The following is a 21,425-nucleotide window of genomic DNA, read 5'->3' as shown; positions in this document are numbered from 1 at the left end:
GGTAAGACTATCGTCCTGTCGATTCAGTAAGTCACAGACCCTCAGAATTTGGTGTCCGGACGTTAAAATAAATTAAAAACAAACAAAAATTGTATATGTGTTAATGTGAACGAAATTTTGAGGCTGTTTGAAGCTTGATTTGAATCATAACATCCGTAATTTGAAGCATGAGCACGAGACTGTCCAGGATATGAATCAAAATATTTTTACAGCTTCATGAGTTTCTACAATATTTCGAGTAAAATTATTGGAAATCTTAATAATTTTCTCAATTTTAGAAAACTTGTTTTAGTAAAGTTAGTTTTGCTGGGGTATGACCAATTAAATTTGAATCAGTGAAAAATTATTAAATGTCAAAAATGCCTTAAGTGTCCATAATTCAAAAAAAAAAAGTTTCTAATGAATTATTCAAATGTCTATAAGTCTAAGTTTGTCATAAAACAACAACGAAACCAACAATCTAAATTTATAACATTAAAGTTTTAGATAAACTTTAAAACTTTTTTTAACATTACCTCAGCTCAGTTCAAAGCAAAAGTATGACGTACCGAATTTAACTAGTAACAACCTACTAACATAAAAACATGTTCGTGCTTCATGTGCGCTTCCAAGGTTCTTATTCCGTATAACTAAAAAAACTCTATTATAATGCGTCTAGTCATCATGGTGTATCCATTTTATGTGCCATATCAAAAGTATTTTAATTGTTGGTAAAATACGCCTACAAACTGGTGTATAGCTGTGTATAGGTGTTAGCTGTCAGCGACGGTATGGATTGTTTTGATTAACTAAACAAACAAGTAAAGAAACAAAAATCTAAAATCATCTCATCAAACGAAAAATATATAGATGATATCGTTTTTGATAAGCGAAAATGAATTATCAAAATATTTTAATCGATGGAAAACAAATTAATTTCTTATAAATAAATAAATAAATAAAATCAAAATACGAATAATCGACTAAATTTTCCGATTGATCATCTCGTCTCGGTCGTTGAAACCGTACATTTATCTTCGGTTGGTTTTGATGCACATTTTCGCTTTAAGCTTTCACTCATGCACACTTTCGCTTTAAGCTTTTACTCGTGTTTTAAGAACATCTCCTTTTTATGTTGATCAAGTTTTGAAGCTTTACTGTCACATTGTTTCAGGTTTTATTCTTATGGTTAACGGTTCTATTGGACCACACTGTGTAGTATGTGTGCATGCTGCAAAACTACATTGCTCTTTATTTTGTACTGCGTGCATTACACATTTTGGTGCATAGTAAATTTAACAATTAGTTTAAACTGTTATGTTCCCCTTTTCAGCCAACATACTGCATGAGCATCACAAAAAACTGGTACAGACGCTTCAACACCTAAAAAGTAACAAAAACTATAAAAGGCTTTACAAATACTCGACTATGAACTATTATATACACTCATGTACGCCTCGAAGTTCATGGGATGAAAGCCATACGCTGTCAACATCATCGGGCATTGCTGTCTCCTCATCAGAAATCTAAATTCCTTCTGTTCTTTTACCGGTAGTTTATACCAAGGCATCGAAATGATCTTGTTGTACAATGTGTCAATCTGTGATAAGTAACATGTTTGTCATAAATACTACACATGCAGTATAGTTCATATTTATTTTACCTTTATCTCAACCAAATGTCCAATCACGAAATATCCCGATAATTGGACGAACATCACATACAGGTAGGAGTATGTTGGGTACCAATCAGTCTGCGGCATAATATACACAATCAAATAATTTCGTTGCATTACATGTTACATCTTTATGAAATGGCCAATGTTCGTTTATTTATTCATAATGCCTAAATATGTTGTTTTCGCCAATTAAACCATAAACTATTAAACCATACAACTTTGGTAATTGTTGTACTACATCATTAACAGTGGGTACCCTTATCAAACAAGCTAAATTTGCTACAACAATTGGTACTCAGAACTGGCACAGTGCGGTAAGAGCAAACGTTCTTGTGAACCAAAGATACTACATGAAAACAATAACAATCAAAGACTTAAGAAGTAGCCAAATGTAAGAAAATCGCAACCGATGGGCATAAATAAAACGATCATCGTTCTTGGTCATCCTGTTCAAGATACGGCTACTTCGCATCTACACTTCCAGTATCACCAGAGAATCACCAGTCCACGCACCAGTTCCAACCAGGCCACACTATACAGAGTTTCACGACCCTTCCGTGTAAACGGAACACTATAAAAAACTGCATGTTTAGAACACCTTAGTTATGTCGAACTAGTTTTTTTTAAACCAAATACGTCCTCAACATGATTTATTCTAAAAAAATATTCTGTCTAATTCAGAAGGATTTCATTAAGTCTGAGATTAACTGTTTCTTTTATAATTGCGACTTCCTAACAATACTATTCACAGTATTGCGATTAATCTTTTTTGACTAACCAGTTCGATTATATTATAATTACTTGCAAACCGCCAACCATAGCGTAGTTTGTAAATATTAAAGTAGTTAAGTTTAAATTTGTTTGAACCTGAAACCATCAACAAATAATATCCTCTATAGAACTATTTCTTATAAAATGTATGTATGTTTTTATTGAAAAAACCCCGAGCTATAAGTAATTTTTCCCGCATAATTAAATTATTTTTAAATTTAAGGGTAGATATAGCAGTTACAAAATCTAATCCAAACCAACATAATAAACGAAAATGATAACCTTTTCCACAAAAAGTTTTTACTCAACATCGAAATGTGTCTAGACAATGAACTTCATACATTCTAAAAAAAATTAACTCTTTGAAATGTTTTTCAAACATGTTTTTCAAATTTGTCATATGCACTTCATAATATTACTAATCTTACCAGTACCTACCAAAATCACTAATAGCATTGCGTCACATATTGAAAAAACTTCTGTGGCAACCTGTGCTAAACACATAAGCCCACATATGTTTTCAATCGTGCTGAAAAAGCTTCGAAAAATGATGAAATAATCACATAATCGGGAACATCGATCTATGCTGTCTTAGACTCACCTGGTTGACTGCTGATGATCGTGCATGCACTGGACCCACTTGTGACGTATTTCCTCAGAGTGTTCTTCATTCTTAGTGAGGTCGATAAGCATGTTTTCCAGCTCACCAAGATGCAATATTAAAATCTCTGCCCTAGCCATAGCATATATTGCATACATGAAAAACACAAAATCCGACAGTATTGCTCCCAGAACACCAATAACTAAGAGATTAATCTGAAAACACATCGTCACTGCGTACCCTAAAGAAGAGCTCAAATCGCAGAACGGTAGCTCGTACAGAAACAAAGGCATCACTACTCCCGTTACAAAGTAATAAAATACAGGATACAGTCCGAACGCAACTGCAACGAAGATATATGACGCGCTCATTATACGATAGACTATCCAAAGAATACGACCTGTATGTCTAAGCACAGCAGTTTCCTCTTCAGACCCATTCTCATAGCGTTTAAGCACTTCTTGTTCCAGTTCAGCGGTGAATAACTTGACTTCCTGGGCTTTCGAATGCCAAACGAAGAACTTGATGTAGAGCTAAAAATAAATACATTGTATTCGTAAACCATAATCTTGATTTTAACACTTCCTACCTGTACAGCAGTTCCCAGCGTTATGAGGACCTTCATCATATGAATTGAATCTTCGATGTACTTTCTCAGTGTCCAAACAGTACAGACAAAATATACTGTTATATGAAACGAAACGTAATACGAGGCTGGCGTGAACTTTCCTGGCGCTGTCCACATTTCAACCCCGGCCACTTTCGAGTACACAATCAGAGATTTCATCATTTTACGAAAATCTTCAACATTTGCCATTGATGCAGTAGAGTTTATCTAAGAAATGTTAATTATTAAACAACGTATCGTTGATAATGCACAATGTGGAGCAAAATTGGATGTGCTTCACGAACAAATCTACCTCCGCCTAACAACTGTCAAATCTACGATCAACTGATTTGTTAAGCACAATTTTTTCGTTGCAGGATAAAGGTATGCCATTTACAGACAAGCAAGCTGGTAAATAATTTATTATTAAGCGCGGGGAGTGTGTAAAATCAGTTTTGCTTTGCAAAATATCGACTTGAACATCATTCAAACATTGGTGAGATACCAATTAAGCGTCTAATTAGAGCTAGAGCAAAATTGATGGGAACTTTTCCCACCATAGACCATGTCGAGTCACTTTAATATAAGTATACCGTGGGATACTTTGTTAAAGACAAGAGCTGTTAAGATTTATTGAAAAGGTGAAATATAATTCTTATCTAAGCTGTTGTAATATGATGAGCGGACATACGGTACATACTGTACATCGAACAACGTCGCGGTAGGTTAGTTTTTACTGACATGAGCCGAGGTGGAATAATACATCGATCGAACGGACTTTTCAGCACTTGATCGTCCAGGCGATCATAGAAACCTTTAGGAGGTTTCCCTTACTGGAAACGTTGAAGTTTAGAAGCCTTACCTTGGGTAGGGGGACATAGCTAAACTCTTGAAATAAGTTGGAAGGCGAAGTATTAGGAAGCGTAACGTCCTATCTTGGCAACGTCCGAACGAATCTGACTTGCCACGGTCGGAATTGGTTTTATTTATACTCAATAAGTTTCGTACATTTGGTTTGGAATGTGTTTTTGTCCTAATTAAAGGTTATTGATATGAGGTGCAATTTATACATTATATTGGAGTGAGGTGTCTATCCTTATGTGCCTATGCTGCGTTTTTAGTGTTTTTACGAAGGTTCTGGAAAGTATAAACTGTTCTAGCTAAAGAACGGGTGCGTTCGTCGATCTTTGCCTACACTGCGCTTTTAGCAATAAGTTGCTATGCGTTCTCTGTTTGTCTCACTTTGCTGCAGTAACGCTTGAATTGCTTATGTTGCCCGTTTCGGTTGTTTTCGATAAATGTGTCTCGATGGTTTGTTCTATGGACGGTATTGTCTGGGTATGTTGCTATGGTGTGTATTGATTTGCTGATGTAATATAATGAATGTGTTGCAATAGTGTGATTTGGCTTTCCGAAGTGTGTTACAATGAGTCTATAGTTGATAGTGTGGTTTACAATAAGTTTTGTTTAGCAGATATGCTACACTGTTCAATTTGATTAAAAATGTATGGCATATAACATAAAAGTTCTTGCTAGTGTATGTATTTAGTAAACAAAACAATTCAATATAATGTATATTTATAACAACAGTATATAATACTTATATGACACGTTAAATCGTTTCATTCTCAAATTTGAAATAAGTTACAATTATTAAAACAAACAAGATAAGATCTATTGAACTTCTGTAAAAAAATTAAATACTTTCAAAATTAAGCATCGAATAAAAATTGCAAAAACTAGTTTTCTTTTTAATTCAATACAATCCTAAAATAATAAAATACCTGCTTTTCATTTTCGTTTGTTAAGATGCATGATCGAACCCAAATGGAAATAATTATTTCTAAGCAATATGGCCTGAATGGAAATATTACATTCTTTTAACGTGGGGCACATTCATATAAACCTCAATGCATTCGTTTGATATTTCATTTTTGAAGTTTAAAATTATTTTTTTATCAAATCTTCTTCTTCTTTTTAGCTCAACAACCGTTGTCGGTCAGGGCCTGCCTGTGCCACTGTCTGTGGCTTGGCTTTTAGTGACTAGTGATTTCTTCCCACAGCAGGATAGTCAGTCCTACATACGGTGGCACGGTCCATTTGGGGCTTGAACTTAAGACGGGCATGTTGTTAAGTCGTACAGGTTAACGACTGTGCCACGAGACCGGCCTTTATTAATTAGGTTTGGTTTTATGTGCTATTAATATTATTGCAAGACTGATTCATTACCATCATATATGAGGCTAACTATTAAATAAATATTAATTTTAAATATTCATTCAATAGTTAGCCTCATATATATATATATATATATAAATATTATAAATATTAAAAAAAAATATTATTTTGTACCCATTTTAGATCTAATGAGTTTGGCTGAAATGACTCGATATCGAAAATGATTAATACCTATTCCTCTACAAATTGGACTGTCAATTTTAATGTTAGTGTGAACAAACTTACATCATTCTTATGAAGCGCATTCAAACGAGTTTATTTTTGTTTTGTTATGGATAATACTTTTTTTATAAAACAATAAATTTCTTCTGATCAGTGTGATGTTGTGTAACATATAGATGAATGTTGAGTATGCCTATAGTGCATCGATGATTTTTGTTATTAAATAAATAAATAAATAAATACCTAAACGCTCGTTGAAGTACCTTTTTCCAACCTTCACAAATGTAAACGCACCTTAAGCTAAACAATAACAACGAGCAATTTAGGCAGAAGAATGATAGATCGGAGAAAGAGAGAGAGAGAGATAGAGAGAGAGAGAAAGAGAGAGAGAGAGAGAGCAACTCGGGAGCATCAGATAAGCGAATACGGACGTTGGTCAGAAGCGAACGAAAAAAGTACAGTTATATGTGTTCAATAGCTCAATCAAAAAAAAACCGATGTGTTCTGTACGGTGGTTCAACTTAGACTCTAACATTTATTTCATCATTTCAATAGACGTACGCGTTCTCACTAACACTAACTAACTCTTATCGTTATGGACTAAATTATGGCTACTTGTATGCTATTACCTTTCAGCATACATCTAGGCGCTAACAATACGATTATTTAATATTTTTAATAACATTCCTTTTAATTTGTCATAACACAAATAAAAATTATTCCAAAAATCATAAGGTAGATCATCTTGTAAGATTGTTTTTTTGTTTTCCTTTTTGTTGATTTTCATAACATATGTTGATGAATTTTCCGTTTTGTGAGTTGAAAGATACTTACTCTCACGCTGTTTCTAGTTTTGTAAAAATAAATATGAATAAATAAATAAGTAGATACTAGAAGCAATAACGTTAGTTATAATGCAGAACTCTAATAATATGTAATCTTAACACAAGTGACGGTTGTATTTGACCATGTTTAAGTGTACAATTAGTCGCTGTATTTGGATTTTTTAAAGAATTATAAAATATTAAATGTGTACTCCTCTTTGAAACACCAAACTCTAAAGGTTTCTTAGCTCTGTTGATAGGTTCTAACAGAGACAGTGTGTAAGATTTTATTTTTATTACCTCTTTTGCTACGAATTCTATGAGTTGATTTGGTGTACTTTCAGATGTGTACTAACTTTGTATGATTGGCATTGCATAAGTGCATCACATATTTTGGTGCATAGTTAATGGAACAATTGTTACCAAAATAACTTTTCTGGTTCACTCAACATACTGCATGACCATGACGAAAAACTGGTACAGACGCTTCAACACCTGCAAATGTAACAACAATTATATAAAGCCATTTAATGGAATAAACGCCTATCAACTATTATATACACTCATGTACGCCTCGAAGTTCATGGGATGAAAGCCATACGCTGTCAACATCATCGGGCATTGTTGTCTGCTCATTAGAAATCTAAATTCTTTCTGTTCCTTCACTGGGAGCTTAAACCAAGGTATTGATATGATCTTGTTGTACATTGCATCAATCTGCAACAAGCAAATATCAATAAAATTGCAAAGAATATCCATATCATGTTATAAAAACATACCTTTAGTTCGATCAAGTGTCCAATCAAAAAATATAATGACAGTTCGATAAACATCACCAATAAGAACGAATATGTAGGATACCAATCCGTCTGAAATGTCCAACAACATTGCACCATATTGTAAATTGGAAATATAGAAGTATTCAAAAAATACTTACCAATGCTACCAGTAGCATAGCATCGCATATCGTAAATACTCCCATGGAGACTTGAGCTAGACACATGAGCCCGAAAATGTCTTTGATGGAATTTAGGAAGCTAGATGTTAGATCAAACGTTTATTAATCGTGAATAATGCTAATGCAAGCGCTGTTTAACTTACTTGGTAGTCTGCTGATGTTCAAATATGCACTGCACCCATTTTTCCCGTACATTGGATTGGTGTTTCTCCACTGTCAGCGGATCGTTTAGCATTTTCTCTAGCTCACCAAGATGTATTATAAAAATTTCCGCCTTTGCCATTGTATACATAGCGTACATAAAGTACAAGAAGTCGAACAGCATGGCTCCTATCGTACCGATCACCAGCAGGTTTACTTGAAACATCATGTTCACAACATATCCCATGGTAGTGCTCCAATCGTAATATGGTAGCTCGTACAGGAACAAAGGCATCACTACTCCATTTACATTATACGCGAACAGTGGATACAGTCCAAATGCTAGTACAACGATAGTAGCTAATGTGGTTACAAAACGAAAACAAAACCAAAGAATATAACCAGTTTGTTTCAACACAACAGTCTCTCCAGCAGTTCTATTTTTATTTGGCTCAAACACTTCCTGCTCTATTTTGTTAGCGAAAACAATCACTTCCTTTGATTTTGAATGACCCACAAAGAACTTGATGTAGAGCTAAAAACGAAACGCAATACTTAAATAGTCAATAATCCTACTTCTTTTGCAATACTACCTGTACAGCAGTTCCCAGCGTTATGAGAACCTTCATCATATGAATTGGATCATCACTGTACTTTCTCAATGTCCAAACAGTGCTGACAAAATATACTATTATATGAAATGAAACATAATACGAAGCTGGCTTGAACTTTCCCGGCGCAGTCCACATTTCAACCCCGGGCACTTTCGAGTACACTATCAAGTATTTCAACAATTTACGAAAGCTCTCGATGGTCGCCATTCTTGCAGTATGTACCGAGTAGTATGATGTATCTGACAGTAAACACTGCGTCTCACAGTAGCTATTGCAATTAATGGTATACTGTTGTTAGTGTCGTGTTGTACAGGATTTAGAATTCCACGCGTAATTCGCATTTTCAAATCCAATTAAATGTGGGAGAGAACAGACGGCAAACGTCCCTGCTAATCAGAGGATGGAGAAAAGGCCATATGTTGCTCGAACATTTATTTTGCTATTGCTATTTGGCTGTACAGTTTTTTCCCCGAGTTACACCAATAATGTGTTTCGAAGGCATTCGCGATTTTCACGTTGGTCGAATATCACGATTTTCAGTTAATAAAAGTTGATAAATACAGTGAACCCTCTCTTATTTGAGAGGCGATGGGACTGTCGAATAAGAGGGGGTTTCAAATTACAGAGGTTGAAAGTGAATGAAAGGTCCAAACAAACAAGAAAGAGACAAAACATTTAGTATGCAGTCTTAACTGTTGCTATAGGAAACTGCGAACAGAATCGCTAATTTGAGCATACATCTTTCAATAACCATGGCAACACCATACACAAATAAGAGGGATACAGATTTCAGAGGTTTTCCAAATTAGAGGAACAAAAATGTACTGGAAATCAAGGGACTGTGCAAAATGTTCAAATAAGAGAGGTTTTTCAAATTGGAGAGGTGTCAAATAAGAGAGGGTTCACTGTAGTTATTTTTTATTAAAATTTAGTATTCGTCTTTGTGTTTTGAGATTCGAGATTAGGAAGATTTGAAGATTCAATCCCACGAAAGATTTGAACCGATCTGACCCCGTTTTTAGAATTTGAATCCCTTAAAGCTTCCATTGCGAATAGGATTTGATTACCATTCGATTGCGATTGGGTTTTGATTGCGATTCGATTGGAGTTTGTTTGGAACGCAATAGGATTTTTAAAATCCAAATGTAAAAAGAGAAACGCGCTAATTGTTTGAATTGCTTATGTAAACAAACGATTTTGTGTTTTAAACTTATGTTAAAAAACTTATGTTTTTTATAACGATTTTGTTGAAGTAAAATGTGAAAAAGAAATTAAGAAATGAGGCTTTTTGAAAAAGAAAAATTAGTGATCGTTAAGAATAGCCTAATATCTAAAAGAACGCCTGTATCTCTAACTGTTACTGCAAGGCCAGACAAGGTAAAATATACAGTGAAATGAACTATTTGACAGGTGAAATATCTGTCAGATAACGCATCACAGCAACCAGCTGATGTGCAATGTAAACAAATATCGTGTACAAAATCGCAACTAAGTCCATTAAAAACATCAATGTTAAGAACTTCGTTGATTTCCAGTCAATAGTTCATCATCTCTTCCCATTTGTAAATGTTCAGGTCAAGAAAACTCTTGTTAAGTGATTTTTGAAAGCGGATGTTGTATCTCCCCCAACCCTTTAGCTTTACCTGTCAAATATTTCGCCTGTCAAATAGTTCATTTCGCTGTATATTAAACCTCGTTTAGCAGAACTTCAGCTTGAAAATTCCTGTAAAAATCACCGTTTTTCATGGGAACGGAAAATTGAGCAGAATTCGGCAACATTTTACTTTTACCTGCCACCGCAGGCTGGATACAAGCAAAAATCTTTGCTTGTTGTTTTCTGACAGGTCCAGAGAAAACTGTGTATTTTGCTATTTTAACATATTTTTGGTATCCTTGCACATGGGGAACATTCGTTTAAAATTTTTTTTCTGATATCCGTATTGCAAAAACATGTGTTAATGTGTATAAATTCATTAAAGTGTAATTTTCGAAACCACACCAGAATCGTGTCATGGAAACGCAAAACTGTTCGCGAATCTTTTTTTGACAGAGAAAGGAGAAATATTTACCAATATTTGCCAACGATCGGTCCATTGAAAGATACCTAATATGTGCTTTTAAGTTGGCGAGTTTCTCCGTAAACAAATTTTCTCAATTTTTTTTTGGCATGCTATGAAATTTGTATGAAATTTAAAAAAAACTGGGTTTTCCATCCTAACGCATACTTTTTAATCGAATTGTCAGCAAACAATTATACTGAATTTCCAGACTTCTGTATGTTCAATTGGATAGGTTAATTCAAACTGATTGGGTTATTTGAATTACCTACTTTTAAAGTCCAAAAATTAACAATGTGTGCTATGATCCAACACTAAGTAAATAAGGTCGAGGCACTGAGGAATGCGTGAGGTTGCAGTCGAGTAGACAGGACATTTTTTTCATAAATTGCTACGATTTAGCCTAACGTGTGACTGATACCATATCATGTGTCTACGCAAATCATAGTCGTTAAGAAGGTTAGTGCACACCAGTTATACAAGCGTAGTTACACGTTGCGTCTTTTAACCATTCGTTGTTTGTTTTTCTTCATCTATACAGGATTATGTCGGCAGCATACCAAATATTTTAATTATTTTGAAATTTAATTAACAGAACAAACATATTGAATATGACCCACAATAAACTAGCATACTTTCTGGTGAGACACCCAAGCAACTAGGAAATAGGTTGGAAATGCAGTTTATATGTATCACATGATCACTATCCGTTAATTACGATCGAAGCCACTGCGAGAATTAATCCGAGCCGAGCCGTAGCAATGTTTTAACACAGTATTGTGATGTTGAAGGCTGCGTTGTGCAAATGCAGTCTATGTGGTAATCCTTTGCCCATGATGTTCAAACAATCTTAAAGATATCGCTTCAAATTTCTTGAATTGGCACGCTTACGCACTTGCTCTTGTGGATCTCTATCGACGTAATGTAGAGATGCATGTAGTAACATCCGATGTATAATCTATTGGATAATCGCTTATTGTAGAAACATGGGTGGGGTTGTGCCGTGGTACAACCGTCAACTCGCACGTACATTGTCAAATCTAACATAAATAGCATTTTTTGCTAATAGTTTGAAATCGCGAAATGGTAAGAACTATTACTAGTCGGTCAGAATTATTATTACTAGTCTATCAGAATGTATTACATGAGTAATTACTGCATAATAATAAGTGTTGGGAAAAACAAATCCTAAGAGAGTTCCGAATTAGTATTGGGTTTCATGAACCTTTCGTTGAGATTCATTAATATGAATCTTCAGTGATGAGTGATTCGAATCTCGAATCGATTCTTAAAAGATTCATGAATCTCAAAAAACTCATGAATCTTCAAGGATCCATGAATCCCAAAAGATCCATGCATCTTCAAGAATTCATGAATCTCGAAAGATTAATGAATCCATTTAAATTCACATATCTCCTGGGATTCATGAATCCTTAGAGATGTATGATTTTCAAAATATTGAGTTTGCGCAATTCCACCTAACATGCCCGTCATGGGTTCAATCCTCGCATGAAACTTCTCCCGGTAGCAAAACTAACTATACGGCTACGTGGTACTTCCAATTCCAATTGGGATTTTGATAATAAATTTCCTGAATGATCCGCAGCTTAGCACTTCAGGAATGTGCCGGAAAGGCGTGATCGTGTTGTTAATTGTCGACATTTTTTTATGATATTCGCAGTAAGCGGCTGTCAAAATCATTTTTCGATCATGATATTCATGGTTACCATGACACGACTTTCCAAAAGCGACAATCATTTGTGCAATAACAATCAATGCTTTTGCGATGATATATGATGCGATGATGAAGATCTAGTTCACTTGAGGTACAGCAAAATCAAAAAGTCAACTGATTGTAGCAGAAAAATATCATCGTGTCAAATGATATTTTTTTTCCGTGATTGTCGAATGAATGCTTGGATCTAGAATGCGATGCTTCAAAAAGTATCATTTTGTAAAATTTTATGTCGACGACTATCACCGTTCGCAACACTGGGCGTGATGATTGGGGCGATGGGGCGCCTGTACCATTATTATGTAAGTTAGTTTTAATATTTGTTCAACCAGAAATGGCGGAAAAGTTTACCCATTAAAAAAACAAACAAACAAACCAGCAACAGCACGATCTACCAGAGCGATGGAGAGATGCGCGAGCTCGATTTCACTATCATGGTGCTGGATGCGATAGAAATAGTCAACAGCTCGGGTGCACCACAAGGAATCAATTTTGGCCCGCTTCTGTTCATCTTGTTCATCAACGATGTTACCCTTGCTTTACCTGCCGACAGTATCAGTCTGTTTGCTGTTTGATGCAAAAAATTTCGCGCCTATACGCAACACAGGAGACCGTATGTTCCTGCGTCGACACATTCTGCACGTGGTGCAAGCGCAATGGCCTGAACATCTGCATCGATAAATGCTTCTGTGTGGCTTTTTGTCGATACAGGAGCCCAAATACTGATACCTACTTCATAGACGACACTGCATTTAATCAACAAAATTACGTCAAACACCTGGGCGTTCTTCTAGACACGTTGAATTTTAATCAGTATATCCATGTCGTTGTAGCCAGAGGAAATCAACTACTTGGCGTGGTTATCCGGACAATGAATTTCGCAATTTTTTTGAACCCTATGTGCATAGGCTTTATACAATAGTATCGTTTGTTCGGCTCTGGAATATTCGTGTGTAGTCTGGAGCCCAACTACTGCTTCTTGTATTCTGCGCAGGGCCGTCTTTTAGGTCTTGAGCCTCTTTCGTTTAGAAGACGCAATGCACAGTGCTCTTTTATCACTGAACTGCTAAATGGCTCTATTGACACATCGCCTTTGCTCCATCGCTTTAATATCTACACACTTAGTTATTAGGTCACACAATTTATTAGGCCATATGGTTTGTTGAAGATTGAATAATAAATAATAAATAATGACCGCTGCCCAAAAAATAATGTGAAGAACGTCATCGGAGACCTTAATGCTCAGATTGGACAGGAGTAGGGAAAAAAAAACCAACGATCGAAAGTTTAAGCGTCCACTAACGACAACAGCATCAGGCTGATAAACTTTGCCTCCTGGAAGCACATGAGCATTCGTAGTGCTAGTGTCCTTCTTTCAGTGTCCACGACATAGAGATGCCTTAGAGGTGATTCAAAGTCCCAAATCGATCACGTTACCATTGACGGAAGGCACATCTCGGAAATTATCGTTGTCAAAACGTATAGAGGCCGAAACGTCGACTCGAATCATTTCCTGGTCATGGTAAAGCTACGCCAGAAATTATCGGTGTTTAGTAACGAAAGTAACGAAGTCAGACCACACCAAGGTTCAACCTGGATTGGTTGAAGTGTGCTGATGTGGCGGAGGGATACGCGACAGCGCTCAGGCAAGCACTTCTGGCTGATAAAAACATCACAGCGATGCCCCTCGCAAACTACTGGTCTATAGTGGAACGAGCCATCAGCACTCCAGTAGAACTAAAAATTCTTCTATATTACTTACCGCTAGTGTAAGTCTGGTAGCAGAAGGAACTATCGGAGGAGTGGAAACTCGGTGTCCTTCACTCAGTCTACAAAAACGGTGACAGGCTGCATTGCCCGAACTTTCGAGCCACAGTCGTCATTGCCGCCTACAAGATCCTGTCCCAGATCCTGTTCTGCAGACTTGCGCCCCTTGCTACAAATTTTGTAGGCAGCTACTAAGCTGGGTTTGTTGGAGGCAAATCCATCACCGACCAAATTTTCACTCTACGGCAGATCCTCCAGAAGTGCCGAGAGCGCCAGATCCCAACGCACCACCTGTTTATCTACTTCAAGGCGGCCTACGACACCATAGACCAGAAGGAGCTATGGAGCATCATGCAGCGGTACCACTTCCCTGGGAAGTTGATCCAGCTGTTAGAGGCCACCATGAACGGGGTGCAGTGCAAGGTGAGAGTGATGCACTTGAATCACTGGATTGGACAACGACACCCGTGGCACGATCCTCTACCAGTCTCTCCAATTTCTTGGCTTTGTAGATGACATTGACATCATCGGCAGGACAACAGCGAAGGTGTGTGAGTCGTACACCCGATTAAAACGCGAAGCAGCAAAAATTGGATTGAGAATCAATGCTACGAAGACGAAGTACCTGCTTGCCGGAGGCTCAGTTCAATGCAGGGCGCAACTGGGAAGCATATATAGTATATCAGTTGACGGCGACAATCTTGAGATAGTAAAGGAGTTCCATTATCTAGGGACGGTCGTTACTTCGGACAACGACATCAGCAGCGAAATCTGGCGACGTATTGTGCTGGGGAATCGTGCATATTATGGGCTTCATCGACTGCTGAGATTTAGAAGACTTCGAACCCGCACGAAATGTAAGATATATCGCACATTGAATCACCCGGTGGTCCTCTATGGACACGAATCTTGGGCACATGTTTGATCGACGCATCCTCCGGACTATCTTCGGCAGTGAGTTCGATCATGAAGTTTTTAGGAGAAGGATGAACCAGGAGCTTGCTGAGCTGTACGACGAACCGAGCATTCTGAAGGTGGCGAAGGCTGGTAGAATACGATGGCTGAGGCATGTCATGAGGATGCCGGACTCATGCCCCACGAAGAAGGTGTTCCCCATTCGGCATGAGGTACAGGGAAGCACAGTGAGTTCGATGGCTCGATCAGGTGAAGCGAGACCTGTCGAAGATCTAGTATTTACATAGACTAGAGGCTGCAGCCAGGAACCAAGCTTCCTAGAGAATGATTGTTGACCAGTCCATATCACAACAATGTGCTCTATCGTGAGCAAACCAACAAGAGAGAAAGAAAGAGAGAGATAGAGAGAGAGAGATAGAGAGAGAGAGAGAGAGAGAGAGAGAGATAGAGAGAAAGAGTGCTTCAATTCACTTGTTTCAGACACGCAGATATGTCGTGTTCCAGTGTTCCTCTCACTTTTGCAGATTTCCGCCGAACGCTGTGTTCTCCTTGATAACAATTTCTGGCTCCAGCTCATCACTTGGTTCAAGGATTATGTATTTCGATGGTGAACTTTTACGGGGTTTGCACGGGTACCCTCATTAAGAAGTGTTATTTCAAATCCTCATCATCCTCTCCCGATTTCCCGATATGCTACGAATTAATAAATGAGGCCTTTAACATGAACTCTATTATTCTTTAATTGAATCTAACGCGAACTCTTTGCAGAAAGAAAACAAAATACTAAAATATATTTGATGTATTGTAGAGCAGCAGAATGATCATACTGGTGTCTTCTTTATTCAACGTATTGCATGATCATCACAAAAAATTGATACAGACCCTTCAATACCTGCAAAGTAACAACAATTATATTCAACCATTTGAAGGGATAAAATAATATAAAACATTACACTCATGTATGACTCGAAGTTCATGGTGAGAAGCCCATAAGCTGTCAACATCATGGGACGTTGCTGTCTGCACATCAGAAAGGCGAATTCCTTCTGTTCCTCCACTGGTAGTTTATACCACGGCATCGAAATGATACTGTTGTACATTTCATCGATCTACGTAGAAGGAAATCTTATCAATCTTGTGACACTCTTATCGTCCCACAACGTATAGTTGTACCTTCAGTTCTACAAAATGTCCAATCACAAAGTAAATTGAAAGCTCGATAAACATCACCGCCAGAAAACAATAAGTAGGAAACCAAAATGTCTAAGAAAATACATTTTTTAATTGTTAAATAACCAAGTTTGTATCGTCGTTAGATGTATCGTCGTTAGATTCAACTTACCAAAGCTACCAGTAACATTCCATCACAGACCGTGAATATTCCCATAAGCACTTGTGCTAAACACGTTATTCCGAAAATGTCTTCAATCGTATTTAGAAAGCTTCATAGAAAAATGTTAAAAAATATGAGCTGAAACAACATCCGAGATTCATATGAAAGGTCCAACACACGCACCTAGTAGCTTGTTGGTGATCTTGCATGCACTGAATCCATTTTTGCCGCATTATTGATGTTTGTTTTGCATTGTCCTTTTTATGAATTTTTGCCTCTTTTAGCAGCGTCTCAAGCTCATGAAGGTGCACAATAAAAATATCAATGCATGTCATTGCATACATCGCGTACATGAAGAATAAAAAGTCGGACATTATAGCTCCCATCGTACCAATCACCAGTATATTCGCTTGACAAAACATGTTCATCGCTAGTCCCATGATAGTTGTCCAACCGTAATAGGGAAGCTCGATCATGAACAAAGGCATCAGCTCCCCGGTCGTATAGTAAGCAATAACTGGATATAAAAAAAATCCAAATGCAGCGCTACTAACCGATGTGCGCATGAAACGAAAGATAAACCAAAGTATGCGGCCAGTACGTTGCAGTACGGCAATTTCCTCTGCTTTTCCATCTTCATAGCGCTGCAGGATAGCCTGCTCAATGTTATCGCTAAGCAACTTGAGCTCACTTGCCTTTTTATGTCCGATGATGAACTTGACGTAGAGCTGAAAGACAAAAGTAACAACTGAGCTTACCTTCGAGTTCAAACGCATCCGAACTATACCTGTACACAAGTGCCCAGCGTAATTAGAGCCTTCATCATGTGCAACGTATCATCGCTATACTTTATCAAAGTGAATACCGTGCTGGAGAAGTAAATGGCCACATGTAATGAAAGATAGTAGGATGCTGGTACAAATTTTCCAGGAGCAGTCCATATTTCTACTCCTACACCCTTCGAGTAGAAGATTAGTGGTTTTAAGAGCTGCCGAAAACTTTCAACGGTTGCCATTGGTATTGGACGATATATCTTGGTGTCAAATTTGTACAATATACAATTTTATATGCATAAATATTATTTATCACAAAGTTTTACGACCTTACTGATTCTCTGTTCAAACCAAAACTAACTGTGTATTACAATGTTTCGCTATACGTGAGCTTGTGATTCAACAGTTAATTTACTTTATTAATTATGTATCCGCGTTGTAGTTTTGCCACATCTTTGCCAATACCTTAGGCCTGGTTCTATGATATTGCTGCGCCAATATTTTCAAAAGCAAAATAATCAGCTTTTTTCTATACTTTTTAAACATAAACGCAAAAAGAATTTTTGAATAACATCAACGGGCGCAGTCAGACACTTTCGAACACACGACCCTAACAACGTATAAAAAAATAAGTTTGTTAATAGTTTCAATGGCAAGTTAATAGTTAATAATAAGTTTCAAGCCTCTATGTATATTGTACTGATGGTAAAGTCGTCAACTCATACGACTTAACCACATGCCCGTCATGTGTTCAAGCCCCGTTCATATGGTACAATATCGTATCAAACTTCTGCATGGCAACGAGTTTGCTTTTGTTGTCTTTGTTGGGTGCTTGCCAGAGCGGAGCCTAAGCAATAATTTGTGCAATTAAAATTTCGAATGCTATAGCGTAAAACCTATTTGCCACTATGCTGGGAAAAATGCCAGCGGACGATGCTACTGCGTGTGGTTTATTTCATTACCAACGTGCTGATAAATTTCGTTTGCAAATGTGGTATCAAATTTCAGCCACTGGTTATGTAGTCTACTTTAAGAAATTCATTGCGAGAGCAAATAGTTGGTACAACATTTTCATGATCTGCAAAAGGTTAGGGAAAAAGGAGTCGTTACACGTTTGAATGCCTAAAATAACTTTAGCTATCGCACCTGAGTGTAGGTTTCATAATTAACTGGCGTGAGACCAGCAATCGACATACCAGATGGTTGTTGCGCACGTAAAAGTAGCAGCTTGTATTCTTTCTGTCGCCTATCGTCCATCAAATACCAAGGGAAATGCATCAAACTAATATGCAGATCGTCAACCTTGAGGGATAAAGTACGGATTTGTGAATAAATCAAGGTATTTCGAAAAACAAAACTACAAGTGCTTTGTTCTGTTCGTGGAAGGTGCTAACCTTTCTCTCGATGATAGCCCCTAGCACAAAATGTACCGACAGGTCTATGAACAGTGCAAACAAAATTGCATACGCCGCATACCAATCGGTCTGTAAGAAAAGTAACAAGAGTCTCTAATTATGGTCTACTCCTGCTCTTACGATGTACATTACCAGAAAAATAATCAGCATATTGATGCAGATCCCAAACACACTACAGCTCACTTGTGCTAGGTTAATCATACTCCACAGGTCGGAAAAATTATCATAATATCTGAAACATTGGTGAAACGTGATCGTAATCGAGCCATACATTTTAGACAACACACTTTCCACTCACTCTACGATGCGTTGATGCTCCACGAGACACATTCTCCATTTGCGGCTCACCTTCGCCATAATTTCCGGCGAGTTGCGCGTCTGATAACCCGGACTAGCTAGCAGCTCGCTGAGTTCGTCTAGATGAAAGCGCAAAATGTCCACATACAGTGACCCGTTGATCGTGAAATATGCGCACAAATAATCGACCAAAATCAATCCGCAAGTTCCGGTGATGTAGAAGAAAAGCTGCAGTATAACCGTGGTCCAGTAGCCTTTCATCACCGTCCAATCGACGTACGGAATCTCGCAGAAAAACAGCAACATCACACGACCCTCTTTAAAATACATGATCAGCGGATTGATCCATATGATAAACAACGAACCAAAGTATCCTCCGATCATGATGTGCCCAGCAATGTACAATACCCGTCCATACTTCAACACCACTGGATACTCGGGGCTCATCTCTTGATACTTGGTGTACATCTGCGTTTCAATATTGCCCGAAAGCTCACGAACCGGGGCCGGATTCCGAATCATCGTAAAGTACTTGATCATCAACGCGGCACCGGTACAGATGAGCGATTGCGTCTCGAGCATCTGTAGCGCATCATAGCGATACTTGTAGCCCGTCCAAGCATGCAAAGTCAAAAACAACACTATCTGCATCACGCTCGCGACCCGACCCCACAATATGCCTTCCTGCTTCTCCCACAAGCCCGCACCGATCAGCCAACTAGAAAGCTTAAGCCGATTAAAGCTGGCGTTGTAGAATTCGATCGCAGTGTACATTATCGAGAAGTCACCGTTTGGCGAATGATAATCGGCTACTGACGAGGCAGCTTTTAGCGACCTGTAGTATAATTGAACCCATTAACACCTTCACAAGGATGAGAACATTTTAGAAAGCATCTTGACACATGTCTTGATGGTGATTGGCAGCATAATGAATATTTTATAGAATGTTTTAAAATGACTTTGGTCACGTCTTCAACAGAATTAATTATTCAACAGCACACCAAGAGAGAATTTATTTTCATTCTATTAAGAACTTATTCAAACTTTGAAGGGCATCTTAACAACTGTAGCGAATAAACCCCAGTTAAATTATAACAAACGAATCGTTTCTTCTATAGCTGCGCCCATCATGTATTATGTGGGAGTTAAATCCATGCCAAAACCGAAGACATCACCAATGCGATGTGATGTTCATACAATATCAATGTGTTTTATGGTGAATATTGTTTAAGCCATGTGTTTCACGGCGTGAAATTCTCACGGTATGTCTAAACGCACGGTCTAAAACTAGAATGAGTTTTCAATTATTGAGGATGCAAGAAATATGTAACAACGGCGAAGGATAGGAGCTATCGTTTAAAAATTATAAGATTTTTTCAACGAGTTCAGTCAATTCATTTTTGAATCGTTTGGAGATGTAAGAAATAGGCATAATTCACAACACTGAAGCAAACAATAATAATATAGTACATGAATCACCACACAAAAATTCAGTAGCAAAAAAGGAAAACACAGCAAAACAAAGTGGGGACAAAAGAAGTATTTAGATGGACAATATTATGGACAATTGCACAACTATAGCATAGACGCTTGATAGTCCTAAACAGAACGATAGGAGCTATCGAACTTCCGAACTTGAATTAATCATGAATCATGAAAGGGTATGTTTTATTCGCTACAGGGTGTCATACCTTCTTCTTCTTCTTCTTTGGCACAACAACCGCTGTCGGTCAAGGCCTGACTGTACCCATTAGTGAAGTGAGCTTGGCTTTCAGTGACTTATTGTTACCATAGCAGGATAGTCAGTCCTACGTATAGGGGCACGATCTATTCGGGGCTTGAACCCATAACGGGCATGTTGTTAAGTCGTACGAGTTGATGACTGTACCACCAGACCGGCCCGTCATACCTTCTATTGAATATAAATAAACGAAAATTCAAAATTTAAATTTTGCAGCTCAACAAGCCACAACCATAGGGTATACTTACTAAAGACATTTGATGTTCTAGAACATGAACATGATTCAAATTGTTTGAATCTTTTCCCCTTTGAAAGGTGCATGTAGGATTCTATTTCCCTGTCACAAGTACTTGTGCGAATGGGGGGGAAGGGGTAGGAGGTTGTTTTCGGCGTGACAATCCAGACTAGGGCAGTGTATGACTTTAGTTTATCCTGTTTGACAATTTCGAAACTTTATTTCTTCAGCCTTCTTCTCAAGTCTTTACTGCCTTCCTATCGTAACCCACGATTTTTAACCTTGTAATACTCCACCCCGGCTTTGAACTGGCTTCACAAAAATCGAAACAAAATCTAAAACGGACACTGTGCGGCAGTTTGTGAAGCAATGCCTCCAAAACTGAAATCGATAATTTCAAGCAAGTTTCCGCGGAATTTGAATATAACACCCTTGTACGCGAATCGGTCCAACATCTCCCAGCTGCGTTCCATCGAAACTTTCTTGAACAACATGATACAAAAGCTACATTTCAACAATTTTGACGCAAAAACTAAGGAGGAATAATAAAAAAAAATCGAGGTAGATCTTAAAAACAAACCTGT

At 37.6% G+C, this 21,425-nt stretch overlaps 1 protein-coding gene across 1 annotated transcript; it reads right to left on the bottom strand.

Annotated features, from left to right (window-relative positions):
* Positions 1 to 15,885: 15,885 nt before the first annotated feature.
* Positions 15,886 to 17,395, bottom strand: LOC121595649. The gene is made up of 6 exons (XM_041919775.1): positions 17,168 to 17,395; positions 16,723 to 17,108; positions 16,390 to 16,489; positions 16,221 to 16,310; positions 16,001 to 16,156; positions 15,886 to 15,939 (listed from the first exon to the last, which is right to left on the bottom strand). The coding sequence occupies exons 1-6, from the start codon at positions 17,393 to 17,395 to the stop codon at positions 15,886 to 15,888; spliced, it is 1,014 nt and encodes a 337-aa protein (XP_041775709.1).
* Between the last annotated feature and the right edge of the window lie 4,030 nt (positions 17,396 to 21,425).

The sequence above is a fragment of the Anopheles merus genome, chromosome 3R (genome assembly GCF_017562075.2).
Source record: "Anopheles merus strain MAF chromosome 3R, AmerM5.1, whole genome shotgun sequence".
NCBI classification, from domain to species: Eukaryota; Metazoa; Arthropoda; class Insecta; order Diptera; family Culicidae; genus Anopheles; species Anopheles merus.
The sequence above is the reverse complement of the archived record's forward strand: the minus strand, read 5'-3'. Positions and strand labels throughout refer to the sequence as shown.

What these genes read in the sequence shown, in the direction of transcription:
- LOC121595649 (XM_041919775.1), bottom strand. Translation starts at nt 17,395, where the DNA reads ATGGCAACCGTTGAAAGTTTTCGGCAGCTCTTAAAACCACTAATCTTC. An exon ending in CGCTGGGCACTTGTGTACAG is followed by an intron (nt 17,109 to 17,167) that starts GTATAGTTCGGA and finishes TTTGTCTTTCAG; the next exon opens with CTCTACGTCAAGTTCATCAT. An exon ending in ACTTCGAGTCATACATGAGT is followed by an intron (nt 15,940 to 16,000) that starts GTAATGTTTTAT and finishes GTTACTTTGCAG; the next exon opens with GTATTGAAGGGTCTGTATCA.